Below are 19,176 nucleotides of genomic sequence, written 5' to 3'. Positions count from 1 at the left end.
ACTGGTAAAGAGTCTGAAGTTTCCATCTCCATCATTCAGTTTCTTGGTGATTCCCGGGGTTCCTAGGTCTGAAGGCCAGCTAAGCATATTGCCATTCTCTCCTATTGCCCCACTATTTTAAACACTAAATATTCAGATGCAGTTGTTAATGAACACAGGGAAGGGAGGGAGAGCATGGAACCTGCATCTGTATTTTCATGGACTCTGAAAAGCCATAAAAGCCTTTGAAAAGGGGTGTGAAATTCACTTACTTCATTAATGGAACTTGCTTAGGGGACATATTGTACGTCATCATCCTCTCCCACCGTACCTAGAACTACCGGCTCAATTTCAATTTCAATTCATTTAGAAGCTAAATGTAGCAGAGCCTAATGCCCTATACAGAATTCTGCATTGGAAGGTGTATATTTCATCTCTCATCATTCTAAGTTTGCATTACAGCACACTCAGATTCTGAATGAACTCAGACAGCAAATGACAAATTATGCTGTAATGTCACTGTTTATCAGAAAACTCTCCTTGTTCTATGTATCCGGCAACTCCACTGGAACGGAGGAAATATCACAAGGCACGCTGAAGAAAGAATGAGCATTATTTCTCCCGTCCCTCTACTCTGGAGGCCAACGATGTTTGACCTTCTACTTTTTCACACATCTTCCCTCTCTCAGTTACTATGTGTACCAGATTTCCATTTCACCTGTCATTATAGTACACTTCAAATGTGTCTCACACTGTTTTGGCAAATTTGACATGCTGCAGTACCAGCACTTACGAGGTGGCCAGAAGAATTAAGTCAAGCCTGTTATGCAGTTAGAGAAACTATCTCAAATATAAGAAGACTAGAAAAAGGAGTGAGTTGGTGGGTGACCTTCTTGTGAGAGCTAGTTTAGAATTAAAGCAAATTGGAAAGTAGGTGGTCAGCTATCTGAGAATGGTTTAGCCCATGCCTTAATTATGAGAAGCTGACACAGCAGGAAAATCCTAAGAACGCGAGAATCCATACCTAACATGGAAGCTTCATTTTTTAAAAATAAATAAATTAACTAACACTTACATTCTGGTCATAGCCTTTCCCTCCTCTTCTCTGGGTCTCACCCTCCCTCCCTCTTCCTCCTATCAACTCCATACTCCTCAGAAAATGGGAGCCCCTCCCCTACCAACATCAAGTCACATCAGGACTGAGCACATCCTTCTCCCCTTTTTTCTGGCGAGGCAGCCCCACCAGAGGGAAGTGATCAAAAAGCAGGCAACAGAGTCCATGTCAGAGATATCCCTTGCTCTCCTTGCTAGAAGACCAAACTACTCATTGGCTACATCTGTGTAGGAGGCCTAGATCCAGTCCATGCATGGTCCTTGATTGGTGCTTCAGTCTCCTTAAGCCCTCTCCCCACCAGTCCTAGTTGGTTCTGTTGGTTTTCTTGTGGAGCTCCTGGCCCCTCCTGGTCCTTCTAGATAGCCTTCCATCCACTCTTCCACAAGACTTCTTCTGCTCCAACTAATGTTTGGCTGTGAGTCTCAGCACCTGTTTCAATCTGATCCTGGGTGCAACCTCTCAGGGCACAGCTATGCTAGGCTCTTGTTTACAAGACTGCAGAGTATTGTTAATAGTGTCTGGGGTTGGCTCTCTCACATGTGATGGGTCTCAGGTTGGGTCAGCCTTTCGTTGCACATTCCCTCAATCTCTGCTCTATTTTTATCCCTGCACATCTGGGTGAGGTAACCCAAATCCAAAAAGACATGCATGGTATGTACTCACTTATAAACAGATTTTAGCCATATAGTACAGTATAAACATACTACATTTCACAGACCCAAAGAAGATAAGTAAAAAGGAGGACTCATGGGTGGTTGCTTAAATCTCATTCAAATGGGGAACTAGAACAGACAGCAGAAGCGGTTGAAGAGAGGGAACAGGATAGGAGCGGGAGCAGGGAGAGAAATGAGGATGTAGATCAGACCTGGAGAGCAGGAGCAGGAGAACAAAGAGCTGCAGAGAGAAGAGAAACCACTGGTGGGAGCATCTCTGTGACAAGCTGGAGACCTACAACAGGTAGGCTCCTGGAGGATATGGGGGTGACTCTAGCTGAGAATTCTAGCTGCAGGGGTCATGAAGTCTAAAGAGTCCACCTTCTAGCTAGACAGGACTCCTAGTGGAGGGATGGGGAAAACCAAGACATCCACAAAAGCTTCGACCCAAAATTTACCCTGCCTACAAGGTGAGGGACAGCTTCGTCTTCATAGCTACGAGGAATTCGTTCAGCTGCACTGGTGAGCCTAGAGAGCCAGTGCAATATAGAGTTGAAAAGATCTGAGAATTTTCTCCATTTCATGCTTGCAGCTCTTTCACAGGCTGCAGGAGTCAGGTTGCTGGGAAGAAGGGCTGGCAGAAAGAATATAACATTGATAATCCATGTAATCATACCAACAATTTGAAAGACAGGAAGCCACACCAAAGACGTGTATGACTAAAGGTTGCCAAGACAACAGGAGAAAAGATACAGGGGCAGGCAGAAAAAAAGCTTCTCATACTGAGACAACTTGATGAGCACAAGACAAAAATCTTTATGTTCCAACAATCATTATGGCTATTTACTTTTGTTCCTGTTAGATTTAATAGTAACAAGCTTCTGTTAGTCAAATTGCAAGTTTCATTAGCCAGCATTATGAAGTTTCTGTCAAGGCCGACTCAGCATCTACTTTGATGGAGACTTAGTGTGTGGAACATTAGATTCTGTAAAGGAAGAAAGTGACCAAGACTGAGAGAATGGCTTATCCCCGCAGTGTTGTTTGTTCCCATAAGGAGATAGAACTGGTGATATCCCCAGGTAGACACAGTCTGGACTGTGCTTTCATAACAATGTGAGCAACAGAAGATCCGTGTCAAGAATGAGACTATTAAATAGAATGGTCAAGTATTCATTTCCTACTTGAAAATGATCCTGGAATAGCTGCAACTACCATATTTAGAACATTAGATTGTGGGACTGCGTGTCTAACAAACAGACTACAGGGTTTTTTCCCTTCCTGCATGGAAAACAGGGTGCTTTAGGTAAGAAGGGTAATGGATTGCAATGGTGTTTTCTAAGTAGAAATGAACATATTTGTATAGGGGTAGAGAAGATTATTCGATGCAGATATGGAATTTGGGTTCCCCTCTCTTCTCATCCTCTCATGTGCCTTACAGAAAGAGAAAATAAGCCACTATCTGCAGCATTTCATGTCTCTATGCAGGACTACGGAAACCTTCCCAGGGACCATTATTGCACACTGCTGCTTGCATTAATTGCTCAGCAGATGTTCAGCAGCCTCATCCTTTTTAAAATGTTCAAGCCGGAGTGTGTTGCTGTGAAAGGCAGTGCATGATCTGGTTATTCTCCCAAGGAAATGAACTGTCTCCCTTCAGGAATTTACTAGCCTTGTTTTGGTTTTCAAATTCAGTTCCCTGTTTGCTTCCATGGGGGCACAGGTAGGCATTTTCAGAAACTTGGGTGTCATTAGAGGCTGGGTGTTGCTTATCTCCTCCAATACACTCTCTTTGGGAATTCATTAATTTCTATAGCTAAACTTAGCAAAACTTTGAATGCAGAGCTTATTTTGTTCATAGTTTTTCCCGTGTTCCTTGGAAGCTGTCTGATTTCTCTTGAGGGTCTACCCACACCTGACAGATACGTTTCTGAAATTTTCTTTACAGAAACAAGGGATTGTTAGAGAATTATATCAGCATTGTGTGAGAATAGATGAGAAATAAGGAGCATTTTGCTAAGAAGGTGGATCCGGGTCAGGACTTGAATAAATGCTTTTGGCTTTTAGAAACTTGTTTAGCCTCCAGAGGCTAGACCGTTACAGAACCAGCCAGAGAATTGGAAAGGTGTGTATAAATATGTAACACTTGGAACTGGACTAGAGAGACTAGTGTTTGGGGTGAAGTGTGACCTTGCTCACAGTCTGCACTCCCCACTCCTTCAGCTCACTCCACCCCTACGTCTATTTGTATTTTAAGTCTTAGCTCTATGCCAACATGTGCATGACACCTTCCCAGAAGCCTTTGCATCATTACCACTTCCCATGTCTGATCTCATCTGTTTTTAAATCTCTTTCTGATGATGATGATTATGGCTATCTTCACCCTCATCTTTCTCACACATACTGATCTCTTATGAGTAGTGTTCTTAATGTCATTATGTTGTCACCATTACTGAAACCAGCAGAGAACTTGCACATGGCAAGTGCTCAACAAACTTTACTTTTGCAGATAGTCAGGAGCATAATGCATAACCTGGAGAAATATGTATTCATGAGCCAGTCTTCATGGCTGCTCTAGCTGAACACCTGACTATTTTATCCAATTGGCATTGAGAGAAAACCATTTTCTCTCTTTTTATTTTTTATTTTGGATATGATAATGCATATTTTCTTGTGTCCTGAGAATGGACAGTTAAAGGGAAAAAATCTCACCCATGTTCCTTGGAGTTCTGTGTCTCAGAATAAGGGAAGCAAGAAAAGGTAGGGTAGGGGAGCAAGAGTCTGATATTGAAAAATGCCTGCATCAAGTACAACTTAGTGCTCATTGCTTAGTGATCTGTTTCATATATATTTTAGAATCAGGATTTCATTGCAATGAGTGTTTGCTGGGCACTTACTAAGGCTCAAAGTCTGGTGCAAGCCATTTGATTTCTATTGTTTATTATAAAAGAATAAACCTGAACCGTTAACTAAAAATCACTAAAAGGCATGTTTTGTTTTCATTGCTAAATTGGAATATAATCAGAAGCAGAATGCATTTCAAATTTATCATCTATTCCTCCAGTGCTTCTATCTTCTATGCCTCATTTGGCAATAATTCCTGAAATTTATAGCACTCGAGAAGTATATATGACAAATTAGGACCCTTGCTCCTGCTACACTGGACAGAGTTGAACCCCAATCCTTGTGTGTTTACACAGGGAACAGGCCAGCAACAATGGACAGGGCATTTACAGGGAGCCACTGGCTGAAATGATTCTTTAGGTAGTAATTTTAGATAATTGTTCATAATTCATTCTCTTTATAATGTAGAATGTTTTAAGGGTTGTTGCAAACATGGTGATTTCTTTGATGGAGATGTAAACCTAAGTGGCAGAGCCTCTTGTTTATCAAAGGAGCAATGTTTAGCGGCTTATGTTAGAATTGGTGCCATTAAGGATAACATCTACCAGCAAAGGAGGGTGAATTTCAGGAGGGAAGATTAAGATACTAAACTGTGAGCTTTAACTTCCCATTTCTGTTGGAAGTTATATTCTGAGGTGAGCAAAGTCCACTGGAAGGTGAGTGAGATCTACATCTTAGGGCAGATATTTCAGGCCCCATCAGATGCTGTATTTTTGGTCCTATGAACACTCATCTGCGGAATTAAAACATCCTTACATTTGGTTGGCATAGGGGAATGGGAGGAAGTTATTGGCTTGTTGAGGTTTGATGGTAGTGTAAGATAGACAGTATGACAAAGAAAAGGGCTATTCTGACATATCCCACTCGAGAGCACAATCTCAAATAGATTAATTCCTATTAAAATGCAAAAAAATAGAATAAAATCTTTCAAGGCCTTTCATATATCACCGAATAATGGGACTTCCATATGAGGCTGTAGGAGAGCTGAAGTTGACTTGTTCTTTAGACCATTTGGACGGCTAGATCTATTTTTCATGGGTGAAAAAAAATGTCTCCAGGCCAGAGTGGAAGACATATTACCAGTCACCTGTTCCATAGCCTGACCACATTGCAGTTGAACTAAGAAACACCGTAAAAATAGAGATCTGAGGTGCTCATTGTCTCCAGTGAGGAGTCCTGTGGGAGACCTAGGAAGTTGCTAATCGAGATCTTACTTTTGTATCAGTGTCTCCAAATCATGCTTGTACACCCAGCCCTCACCCCAGTCTCAATAATACTATAGAAAGCATTTCATAAAAAGAAATACATCTGCAACGAGGGAAGGTCCAGGACACTCCCTTCCAGCCTTAAATCTCATTTACAGCTCCAGGCATTTGCTAAAAGAGAAACAAAGGGCTTGTGACGCTAGTATAGTAATCAACATCAAAGCCTAATTTCTTGGCACGGGTGGAGGCAGCCTAATAGGCAGAATGGGCATGTAATAGTGAGAGGAAGGAGGTAATAAATGAACTGTGCCTCCAAATATGGGATATACTGTATCCATAATCAAGAGAAGTGGCCAAACGCAGCCAAGAGGTGTGGCCAGAAAGCTATTGAAAGTGATTATAACGTGAACTAGAGTCTAAGAGCCAGGGGGACTTGAATAGCTAAGATTTTTCTTAGAGTTAAACAAATGCAATTGTCTATGTGGAATTCATATGCTAATATGAGCAGAAAATGCTATACCCACCTCTCACTCTTTCCACCTATACTTCAGAGATGCAGGGCTTTACTCTTAGTTTTCCATACTTTCTTGGTCTCCTAGAGTTTAGGACTCATATGATTAAAATTAAAGGATAAAAAGTTAACAAGAGGAAGAGTCTCAAAACCCATATTAAATGAAATAATAAAATCATACACAATGAGAATAGCGTTTCCGTTCCTTCCTGTCCATTAGTTGCCTTGTTCAAGAAACTACACTTAGGAAAATCGTCCTTTGTCAAGGGCATATTTGGTTTTGTAATAAACAGTTATATTGGCCTTTGTGCTATTGCCAACTGATTGAAGTTCCTTTGCAGGGGCAATAAGAGGGTGTCATGGGGACAATAGAGGATTGATATCTCCAGAGTTCAGTCACTAACTCTGGATGGGTTAGGAGAAAAGGATGAGGGTGGGGAAAAGGTGTAGCTTTCAGCCTAAGTCATGACACTGTGAATTTTGCACTCCAGCTCCATCTTGGTAAAGATGCTTTCCATGGGAGGTAGCAGAAGCCCCAGGCAGGATGTTACAGAAACTACAACGTAATCGAAGCCACAGCATAATCGATGCAGATGCCAACTAGTGTCTGCAGAGCACTCAACTGTTAGCTGAAATAAATTGTTGCAATAACATTTTCCATTTAGAGATGAAATTAGCGTGAGTGAAGTTCTTCCACCGTCAATAAATTTATTCTCCTCTTTACTCTTTGATTGCCCAGTTATTATTTACAAGTAAGTCATTTATGAGTAAAGTCATGATAATAGTATATTTTATTTCTTTCTATTTTTTTCTAAAATTAAATATATTTTCCTCTTTAAATAACCAGGTCGTTTCAAAGTAGTTTTAGACAGTCATTAAATCACTGTGGAACTATGATAAATAATAACAGATGCCAAGAGATGTTAATATATCTTTTCCTCCAATGTGACTAAATGACTGTGACACCTTCATTATATATGTATAATATATGAATATATGTTATACATATCAAAGATTATATATACACATATATGATGAAGTTACATTTCAGCTTGCAATAGATTCCTGGTTGGTTCCTTTAAGAAGGCTGTCTTCCTTCAGAAGGCTAAGTGCTTTCCTGGCATACACAGGGCCCTTTCTGGACTTGATCCCGACAGCACTTAAACCAGGTAGAGTGGCACACACCAGTGATTCCAGCACTCAGAGGATGGAGGCACAATTACTGGGCTCTTCGTAGTCCAGGAGTCCTCACAGAAGAATGATTTTATGGAGTGAGTATGGAAAAATAGAAAATATATGACTGGCTGGTGGAACGCGGGTTTACTGGATCATTCCCAGGGAAAACCCTCTGGTAGAAATTAGTTGGCAGCTTTGGATTGGCTGAGTTTATGGGCTCTTTTTTCTTTTCCATTCGAATATAACACTTACAATGCCAGGGGTTTTGTAGTTTATATGGAAACTCAGGGTTCTGGAGGTGGCTCAGTCCAATGCTTCCCAATCTGCTATGAGAAGCAGAGGAAGCCTCATGATTAGGATTGTGTATTAACTGGAGGGGAAGCCAAGATCCAAGGTGGGTGAACTACAAATTGAAGCCAATCTGCTCACTTTTCATTCCATAAATCTTTTCTGTGCTATTGTTACATCACCTTAATCCCTCTGTCAACCCAACTGCATCTACGGTCACGTAGGAGACACTTCTGGACATGTCCATGAGGTACTGTGTAGATTAACTTATGTGGACACATCTGTGGTAGATTACACAGATGAGGTTAATTGCCGTGTGACGATCCACCTTAACAGAGCACTGCATCGTGCCGTGGGCTGAAACTCTAGACTGAATAAAATGGATGAAAGGATTTGAGCACCAGAATCCATCGATATTCCGTGAACATGGGCACAGTGTGGCCAGCATCGCTGTGTTCTTGTCACCATGCTTTCCTCACTGTCGTAAACTTTCCCTAGCACAGGTAGCCAAAATAAATTTTTCCATCCTTAGGTTACGCTGGTCAGCCACTTATTTCCAGCAAGAGACAAAATAGCTAATTGATATTAGCCACACACACACACACACACACATACATATTCTTTCAAACATTTGATCTCCACAAATTTTACATTTCAAGTATTTAATATATAGCCTTGGGCCTGCTTCAGAGGCAGAAAGAAAAAAAAAAAAACAAAAAACAAAAACAAAAAACAAACTGAAAATCAGAGTGTGCTTCCTTCAGCAATTTCTCGAAGCAGTAACATTGGAGGAGAAATGTTTCAAGAAAGTCTCTTGCAGAACAGACCTAAACTTTAAAAGGGGTCTGTGGTAGAAAGAGTGTGTGAAAAGTTATGTTGTGGCTAACTGGGCTTCCATCCTGCATGACTGGGCACCTTTCACACTCTGACAGGAATCTCCAGGTGGGGCAATGCCAAAGGTTCAATTCCCCAAACTGACTGCAGCAAGAAACTCTTGCCTCATCTTTCAGAACTCTTTGTGGAGAACGTACTTTCAGGAATATAGCATACTAATAGGACAGCATAAACTACTGGCCGGGTCTGGTGTGCGGATAACATCACAGTCATTTCCATCTCTTTTGACTTTCACAACTTTACTAAAGTAAAGATAATTCTCACCTGCCTTTTTCAAATGAGGAATTGAAGCTTCTGTAAATTCAGTTACCCCAAAATGGCAGACCCAGAATCTGATTCTATGGAGAGTTTTTAAGATATATAATCCCCCCCCCCATGAAGTTTTGATTTTGCTCTCACTTGCAGAGCAATGGCTACGTATTTAGCATTTCCTATAAGCCAATCACTCTTTTATGGATGTAGTAATATTTCTGTTATTCTAATAAACTCAGATCCTTGTGAATAGAGTAAAATAATTCAAAGCATTGTCAGGTTCCTCATAGGGTTTTAGAAATGGCGTGTGAGCACAGGCATGGGATGTCCAATCACCTGGAGTAATGCTTGTATTCATGTTATACACTGTGCATTTAAAATGGCCAAAACCTTTTCGGAGCCTTTTTTCTTTACATCTGCCTTGTTGATGCTGCAGCTGGAGACGGACTAATTTATGCTAATTCCACACAACAAGCACAAATCCACTTATCCCTAGTCTCCATTCCTCAACAAAGCATGGAAACATAGCTGAATATTGGGAAAATTAAGATATGTGAGTCTGGATGTATGGAGCAGTAATAAACTCCTTTATATGCAGGCACGGATTAGCAAGCAGAAGCTAAACAAGGAACACAATCTCCCCACTGCTGTTGGTTCTTTGCTACTCTTCTGCCTCCAGGAAGTGGCTATGAGATGTAGAACTGGGGGATGGAATGGAGAGCACATTGTAGAACTCAAAATATAGAAACTAATGTTCTGCAAAGAAGGTGATAGTTACAACAATATTAATGCTGCTTCCTTAAGAAAATGATGATCTGAGTGTAAATGATAGAAGCCTGGAAAAGTTAGTGGAGAAAGTAGAGACACAGTGGGAGGTGGAAGCAAGGATCAGTAAAATGGCGTCCAGGTGTGTCAAGTGTGCACACATGTGTATGTTTTTCCATTAATCTGAGTAAGAACAAAGTTAAGGTAATTCCCTTACTATCTTCATGTATTTCAAACATTGCACAAGGCTTTGTGGCACACACCTTTAATCTTTGCACTTAGGAGGTAGGTAGGAAGAGGCAGGAAGAACTTTGTGAGTTTGAGGCCAGGCTGGTCTGCATAGAAAATTTCAGGAGAGCCAGGGCTATATAAGGGAGACCCTGTCTCAAGAGAAAAAAATATTAACAAAAAAATGTCAAGTGCTATCCTGTTAAGTAAGCTCTGTGGTTTTCTTGGCTGCACCTCACTTCTGTTCTGCTTTTGCTCTTGCTTGATATATAGACTTTTTCTTCATTCATGCCTCTGACTGTCCTCATCATCCATGAACCCCTGGACCACCATTTGTTCACTGAAAAGTCAATGCTTTACCTTATGTTACCTTTACGTTATATTCTTATTCCTTTCATGTGATACTGATATTGTGATACAAAGAAGGATGAGGTGGAGGAGGCAGCTTCAAAACAATACAGTGGTTGAGCTTGTGGGCATTGTATACAAATATGGAGATAACAAGATTGGCTGTGAGATGACAGTTGTTATATCATCTGCCTGTTGTCTGTCTGTCCATGACTCGTCTCTTCATACACAAGTGTATCTCATCAAAGTTTAAATGTGTATGATCTAGGATCCTGAGTTTTCCTTCTAAAGCGTAGTATTGTAACTCGTGTCATTTTTGAATTTTCTTCCTATGCCATCTACTATCTTGGGCCTAACCCCTTCCTGAGAAATGTTCTTTTTAATTTCTTGGATCTTTACACCAGATGGGGCATATGACATTGTGGATATTCGTGTGTGTTTGAATAGCTCAGATTTGAGTCTCTCTCTCTCTCTTTCTCTTTCTGCATTAACTAGTTGACATCCTGTCGAGTGGCCTTCAGCTCTGAGTATTTAATTGCTTTTGTTTGTGTCATGTGATTGACAGCCCCTGTCTTCCATCTGTTAAAAACAGACAGGAGAAATCTTAACAACAAGTGTTCTTTTCCCCCGTGATAGTCTAACAATAGCAGCATGCACTCAGATGCGTTTCTGGGCTTTGTTGATAGCACCAAGGGCTTCATTCTCTTAGTTTGAGTATCAAGTGCCTTGGCTCTGGGTGTTCCACTGCACTGAGGCTGCTCTGTTGGCTCTCACACCAGAGAGTACATGCTCCTCTGCAACAAGCTGCGGGGCTTACAGTGGCGAGAAAACAAGCATGTTCCTTATATTTAGTGTCTGTAAGAGTGGATCTTCCTGAATAAATTAAGCCCATTTTCTAAGAAAGAAGCTTGAGACCTTTAATTTGAATTTACTTTATAGTAATACAAAATATGCTTTCTAGTATTAGCTGAAATACAATCTTTCAAAAATCAGAAAGAGCAGATGCAACCACGGGTCTTGTCTGAGACCATTAATATTGTAGTCATTTACTCTTGAACTTTTCTGCTTGGATGACCAGACCATCACCCTCTTTGCTGTCGACAGAGAAAAGTCATAGAAAAGGTGTTTAAAGGTCACCTGCATTTCTGGGTATCGGACTTTGCTTAAATTGATGGAAGGTAAAGGTCACTGTCCATGCTTCCACAAGGTACAGGCAGATTGTTTTCAGGCTTAAGCTATACCACATTTGTTGAATGTCAGTTCTTGATATGGTAAAAATTAATTGCAAACAGTCATTACAAGCGCAAGAAGTTTGACCCTGAAGAATAAATTTGGAGTTGGGGAGAGATGTTTCCTAGAATTGCCCTGTAAAGGAAACTCAGACAGGGGGTCTCTTGCATGCAGAGATTTCAGCTTTGTCTGTGAGGAAGTTCGTGCGCTTGAGGTGCTAGTGTTCCTGGGGTAGAGTGTCATGAATTTTAGAATTGTAGAGTCCATTGCATGGAACACCTCTCCCCCATCATCAGGGCACTGACCTTTTCAAGCATTAACTTATCAGCTTCGTGTGTTCAAAAGAACAACAAAATAAAAAAGCAAAACAACAGAAGCATGCTCCATAGCTGCTTTCCAGTTCTGTGTCCTGCAATTTCCAAGGTAGGGACATATATAGCTAATCCTTCACACTGACACAAAAACAAACATTCACACACACACACAATTCCTTCCGATTTATAGTTTGACTGCTTTTCCACTGTGCTTAGTGAGAAAAGCTAACACACAATTCATAGGAAAATAATAATAATAATAACAATAATAATAATAACAATAATAACAACAGCATTAACACCACCACCACAATTGTAGAGCATCCCTGACTTAGAATATTTAGGCTTACCGTGTTTCTATCTAACAGTAGTGTGAAAGCATACCCTCAGAGCCATTCTGGCGCACCTTTTTAGTATAGTGCTAAGTAGTTAACATAAAACATTTAATGTTTTATTTTAAAATAAGGTTATAAAAAAAATAAAAGATCCTAAAAAAATAAATAAATAAAATAAGGTTATTAAGGTGCTTTTACCAGCCAGGCACAGTGGCACATGCCTGTGATCCCAGCACTTGGGGAGGCAAAGACAAGCAGATCTCTGTGAGTTTGAGGCCAGCCTAGCCTACAAAGCAAGTCCAGGACAGCCAAGGCTACAAAGAGAGACTCTGTCTCAAAAAATAAATAAATAAATAAATAAATAAATAAATAAAGGCAATTTTAAGGGCTCTGAGCACATTGATGGTGGGCTTACCTAGGCAGCATGGAGTATGTTAGAATTTATCAAGATGTTTTCCATCAATAACACTGTTGTCTAATTAATAATAATGACAGCACCAACATTTTAGTAAGAGAAAATATTAATAAAGAGATTGAAGAGCAGGTATAGTAGATACAACACAGCCATCCAGTGAGGTTTGCGCTTCTCTTAGAGCTACATATGATGCTTTAAAGTGAGGCAACCAGCCCAAGTCTGTACAGTTAGGAATGGGCTGAGTAGAGCAAGGGCCGCTTGGGCAGACCAGCTGGAGCATTCTGGGACCTGGGGCACACTCGATGCCGGCTTAGCTGTGGACCATCCATCGTGCCTGCGTATCGTACGGGGTCTCCCGGGGTTTACCAAGCTTGTCTGTCGCCCATGTGGTCCTGCTCAAGTCTGCTAATGTCCGTGCTTTGTTTATTCCCCAGCTCCCCTGGTGGACCTCTCGCCAACCCACAGTGGATCCGCCATGCTGATGTTGCTCTCGGTGCTGTTTGTGGGGCTGGCCGTATTTGTCATCTACAAGTTTAAAAGGTGTGTGGTCGCTCTTCCATCCCCCTCGCCCCCCACCTCTTCCCTCTTTCTGACAGGTGCAGAAGCAATAAACCACAGTGAACCTCACCTCTGGTACAGAGCAGTGATGCTTTCTGTTAATGTTCTAGGAAGATCCCGGGGATTAATGTTTATGCCCAGATGCAAAATGAGAAAGAACAAGAGCTGACCAGTCCAGTCAGTCACAATGAGAGCAGGGCCAGTGTCCCTCACCCTGACCTCAGGAGGCCTGGCCAGCTTGTAGATGAGAAGGTGGAATCACAGATCCTAGGTAAATGATGCCTGCTGGTGGCCCCCAGCTGCCCAGGCTGAGTAGTTGACACTAACCACCCTCTAACCCCTTGCTGGCTTCACATAACCACTTTTTTCCTGCTCTAACACACTTGAGAGAAACAGCTAAGATGCCCCTTTCTTGCTCCTTTTTAGCTTTTTTCCCTCTCTATTAAATTTTCCCGTTTTTAAAAAAAATCTATTTCTAAAATACTAAGCTCCAGAAGTATATGAGCAAGGAGCATAGTCTTTTGCTAATGCCATTTAAGAAGGAAAAGCTTCAGAGTCTGGGAGAGGTGGGCAGAAAGTCAGGAGGTAAACAAGGTGTGGATTGTACAAAACATAGCAGTCTCTACCACAGACAATCCTAAGAACGCCGGAAGAGCCTGCCGTATGGACATTGGCTAACCCAGCCACATAGGGAGGGGTTTTTGTTGTTTTGTTTCATTTTAGTCCAGTGGCTGCCTTGAAACTATCACCCTGAAAATGTGGAAACTGAGAACATGAAGACAAGGGGGCAGGCAGTTTGCAGAATACTTAGTATTTGGGGGTGCTGAGAGACCAGTTGGAGAGTTAGACTGCAGAGGGGCAGACAGATGCCTTCCTCTGTTTTGACTAGAAGTTTTTACAACAGATGTCAGTGCAGCTTTATTTGCTTGTGATCTAAACATGAGAGTCTGATACCTAGCTGGAGTAATCCTGAAGCTCAGTTGATAAATATTATGATATTATGAAAGTTTTTGACCACTCTGACAAACTCATGAAGTCACCACGGTCAAATCCTTTCCCTCTTTGGGCCATACTGTCTGTGGCTTACTGAAATGGAGAACTTATATTATAGTTCATGCTTCATGCTAATGTTGTGATGCCAGATCACCTGCACGGCCTTTATATAAAAGACTTCTAATCTGTTACTTGGAACAAAGTTTGCAGACGGAAAGAGAATCCTCTCTTTAAGTGGATAAGAGAGAGGTCTGTGGCTGTATTAGAGGAAGTTTAAATGCAATGAGTAGCACTAGCCGGAGATAATAATAACAACTGCAGCCACATCTGGTGTCCAATTTTCACAGTTCATTTTCTTTCATTTGGAGAAGCCAGGGTAATAAAAAGGCACAATAGCTTTGGGTTAAAAAGTATAGACGCTTTTCTGTCTTCCTGTCCAGAGTAACACCACATAATCTGTCTATTCGCCTCTAAAGCATCTGAAATGCTGCATTATTTAGGGGGTTGTTTGGTTCTCTGTCTCCATTTCTGTGCGGTATGAATCACAGTGGCTCTTTATTAAAGTAGCAATTCTTCCTTCGCTACCAAAATTTTGCTGCACATTGCAGTCTCTGACACCTTTCCATTTCCAGTGTCATTAAATGAGTAAGTGTTACACGTTTTCTCTTAGGAGAGTAGCTTTACCCTCCCCTCCCTCCCCTTCTGCTCAACCCGGCGACTCATCTCTCCGATTGCAAAGACCAAGACAAGCCACTCCACCTTCATCGCCAAAGCGGGGATCTGCTGGGGCACAATTTGCAATTTAAGAAAAGACCCCAAAGGCTACAGGAGACCTGCTGATCAGAAAAGAATTTCGCTCTTGTCAAGTACATCATCCTTCATGACCACTAACTATGTTTTTTTTTCTTCTGTTGTTCTGTTTCCTATTTTGCCAGGAAGTATTTCCATAGTTGCTGAGAATCAAAGCACAAAAGAAACCCCTACCTATGTAAATGTTTAAATGGATGACGCCAGTAAAACAAACAAAAAAATAAAATAAATACAATCAAAATCTAAAATAACAAATAACACTCACTGCATCGGGACGTTTAAATTCTTCAGACACAGACAACATGGGTTCTTAGCTTTAAGCCTGTGCATGTGGACAATACCTTGAGAACACGTTTGGAGGGGCAGTGTACAGGTGCTCTATTTTAACGGAAAACACTCCCCTCGCCCTCTCTTCTCTTTTTCTGATCGGTCGTGTTTGTAGAAAATTCATAACATATACAGGCCAAGGAAATCTGCATGTATTTTTTGGGAAATATTCTTGGCTCTAGACTTAACACCTATTTTAGCACTATGGGCTGATGGTGGATTAGCCATCCCCAGCCTTTTCCTAAGACACAAAGACATGCACAGAGCTCTGAAACCCTGAGCTGCTTCTCTGTTTTGCTTAGTGTCACTTTTCATTTCTAAGTTAGTGTTAGTGGCTCTGTTGGTCAGGAGTGACCAAAGGCTGCTTTCTCTCCATTCTCTGTGGCCACAGGGACAAAGATGCTAGTTAAAGATCCATATCCATGTATGCAGGTTTAACAGGAACAGAAGAGGGGCTGGGAAGCAAAGCATATCAGAAATGGACCTTTGTTTCCTGCTCAACTTTTCTCCTTGACACTTTCCCTATTCCTGCCCCAACTAATGTAAAAACAAAGACAACAAGTGGGAATCTTTCCCCAGTAGTTATTTGTTCTCCTACCTTCCCATGTGTTTGCCATCCACACGTGGACGTGTTCTCTTGACATCCTTTAGTTCTTTCCTCCTTATCTCCCATTATCTTCCCACTCCTCTCATTTTTTTTTTCTCCTCAAAGGTGTTGCTAGATTTTGGATATTTCACCTCATACTTCCTAAATGTGGTCCAGCTTATGGCACCCCTGACTCCTTCTCTCAAGTCTTCAGCTCTCTCAATTTTGTACATTCCCACGCATGCCAGCTTTCCTGTGCTCTGGCCAGGCTGCAGCCTGCCCAGCTAGCTTCAGTTACATTTCTCCTTTGTCTCTTCCTCTAGAATATCCCTTTGCCAAATACCTCTGTCTTGCCAACCTGGAAACATAAACTGTACGTAAAACAGTTGACACACACAAAGCAATCAGACCTGGAAAGGAAAGCATATAGATGAACAGTGCTTGTTTGGGCAATTCACAAAAACTTAAATGGTCCGATTATAGGAGATTCTCTTGAGAAATGTTTTGACTGTGTGACTATCATGCAAGGTAATATCTTCTGTGATAGTTGCTGTAATCTGATATTTCCTCTCTTGAGCAACCACATTTGTAAAATAAAACTGATCTTTAACCAGAAGGAGAAGCAGGTTAATGGACTTAATACATAAGAGTGCTGAAAAGCATATACAGGTCAGTCTTCTCTTATATTGCGATGAGGTTTTGACCGTGTAAGATGATATCACTGGTTTCGTGTGTGTTCTCTTACCTTCAATTGTCATGGTATTTATGAAGAAAAAAATATCAATATAAAGGAAGAATAGCTGCCTACAGCAAAGTAAGGCTCACACCCTCATGGCCTCAAAGCAAAAGAAAACCAGTTTTCCCAGAAGAATCACGAAAGAATCCCAGAAAGAAGAGCAGAGCTTGTGCTCCTGTTCAGGTCCTTCTAATGACTGACATCCCTTCACTACTGTGAACTGGGAAAGCCCACATTCAAGTTGGGATGAAAGATATTCTGGTAAACCACTTCTAGAACCTAGCCTCCTTCTTGGCTATGTCCCAAAGCCAACAACAGGGTATTGTCCAGGGCCTTGGTGTATCCCAGTGATCAGTAGGACCCCTGCCCTGTATGGCTGATTCAGTGATCAGATGACCCCTGCCCTGTATGGCTGATTCAGTGATCAGATGACCTCTGCCTTGTATGGCTGAAGCAAGGGTAAAGTAGGAAAGCAATTGCTAGAGGCTAATCAGGCAGAAACCTTAATGGTAGAGGGTGTCCCATGTGAATTTGCATAGTCAATTTTTCCTGGGAAGTAATCAATCAATTCTCAACCTGCCAAGCTTCCTATCTCATAGGAAACATTTTCATTGATTCTCTTCAGTTGGAGTCTTCCATATTTAGTCTGGAAGAGAAAGTATTTGGAAACCAAAATAGTTTCGGTTCACTCAAACCAGCACAGGGAATCCTCAGCATTGCAGTTCAATGTATTCTAATTCAAAAAAAAAAAATCATTATTAAAAATAAAGAACACTCTTGATATAGCACAGTGCCTTGCCTAGAATAATATTCTAAAATTGTTTGTCAATGAAATGACAGTGAGTGAATGAAGAGACACAGGGAAGAAGGGGCTGTATGTCTTCATTTAAAATAGAGATGAGCATGAGATTCCTGGCACCCTGGGAAGTGACCTAAGTGGTCAGCATTAGATTCAGCCTCTTCAGTGTCCTCATGTGCCTCTCTCCTCAAGCTCCCTCCCACCTGTAGGCGATTGGTGAGGCAAGGCACTGCTTAGAGAGGACCTCATGGTTCCTACAACTTTGACTAGAGCCTCTCAAGGTGTGATGCCTAAGGCAACACTATCAGCGTCACCTCTACTTGTGTGAAATGCAGTTTCAAATCAGGCTAAAACAGACCCTGCTGTTTTATTTGAATTCTAGGGAATCAATAGTAATGTTTTCTGCTTATGGGTCATGGTGGTCCCAAACGTGTTTGAACAAGTCATCCAGGTGATTATGCTATAGGCTCAAGTTTGAGAATCACCATACCAGGCCTGGCAGCCGATGCCTGATGAGAAAGTAACATTGAGAACCTACAAGTGGGAGGGCCCCACGTGCCTACCTCTCACGAATAGCAGGTGCAAACACAAGGAGGAGTTTGGTGGACGTAAGGCCAAGGGAGTGTGGGGAGGAATACACAGGAGGTAAGATTCGGGGCAAGCTAATAATTAGGTAATGCAACACCCTTTAAAAAGCCCGGAGTGCAGGCTGTGCATGCTCTACCCTGACCTACCCACCCTCAGCCCCCCCCTGCCTTATTCTAATTGGATTCACTGTCCAAATTGCAGAGGTTTGCTTTGCTTTTTTTTCAGAAGTTCCAAACAGCAACTCTGAAAGCAATGGGGTGCTTGGCAGCTGTTCTGTGTTTTCCAGGATTCCAACTGAGCATTGAAACCCCTCATTTGCCAACTTATTTTTATAGGAAGCCAATTTAAAAATAAAACAAAAGAAAGTTTTCTTATAGTATTGGAACTACTTCTAATTTTAAAATGACTTTTTTGATGTATTTTTTGTTAAATACTATGTAGTGTACTGTATAATTGCTCTTGTTTATTGCTTTTACAATCATATTTATTAAACAGATAATGTCTCTAAAGTCTTGGTCTCGATGTGTTTATTTAATTCCAAACATGCTTTAGATTTATTTTTAAATGACATAGTTACAAGATTAATACATGCTAATTGTGTGAAAATAAATTTAACTCTGAACCCTTGAGATTTTTTTTTTTCTACTCACAAACTTCTCTACTTCCTGAATTCCATTTACACTCTGGTTGATTGTTACAATTCCTATCACTTTGTTAAAGTGCTGTGTTGCACTTAAACTCACTAAAAAATTACTACTCTGGAATGGGGAATATGTTCATTATTAATTCAATATTTTCAATTCAAAATTTTACACTATTTATAGGGAACATTGCAGTTCAAGACCTTGTAGTTACCAAAGGACAGAACCTGGATGCAATGAGCTGGCACTTGCAGCAATGCTAAGCGTTCCTAGGGTAGGGCAGAAAGGGCTTTGCATTTGGAACTGGGGTAGGGGTTTCTACATCTGGCCGTGCCTGCTATACGACCTTGAGCAAATTGCTCCAACATACACAGGCTGCAGTGGCTTCCTGCATATAATGAGGAGGAAGATGACCCCTTCCAGCTTTGACATTCTCAGTGGGTGAGTCATTCCCCAAAGGGTCACATAGGTGGTTTGAAATTAGTGGAAGATAAAAGTGTGGACTAGATCCAAAGATCTTCAGTCTCTTG

At 41.3% G+C, this 19,176-nt stretch overlaps 1 protein-coding gene across 6 annotated transcripts in view; it reads left to right on the top strand.

Moving 5' to 3' along the window:
* Positions 1-19,176, top strand: part of Sorcs1 (sortilin related VPS10 domain containing receptor 1) — a 510,611-nt gene that overhangs the window by 487,658 nt on the left and 3,777 nt on the right. The window contains exons 25-27 of one of the 6 annotated variants that reach the window (XM_021648751.2): positions 13,043-13,148; positions 13,277-13,437; positions 14,830-18,514. In XM_021648751.2, coding sequence (XP_021504426.2) covers positions 13,043-13,148; positions 13,277-13,437; positions 14,830-14,837 — 275 coding nt within the window. In that variant the 3' untranslated portion in view covers positions 14,838-18,514. Of the gene's footprint in view, positions 1-13,042; positions 13,149-13,276; positions 13,438-14,829; positions 18,515-19,176 lie in introns of those variants that run through there. The other 5 variants (XM_060390945.1, XM_021648753.2, XM_021648752.2 and 2 more) reach the window with 5 other exon arrangements.

Source organism: Meriones unguiculatus, chromosome 1, assembly GCF_030254825.1.
Source record: "Meriones unguiculatus strain TT.TT164.6M chromosome 1, Bangor_MerUng_6.1, whole genome shotgun sequence".
NCBI lineage: Eukaryota > Metazoa > Chordata > Mammalia > Rodentia > Muridae > Meriones > Meriones unguiculatus.
Note: the sequence above shows the minus strand (reverse complement) of the source record. Positions and strands in the feature narration are given on the sequence as shown.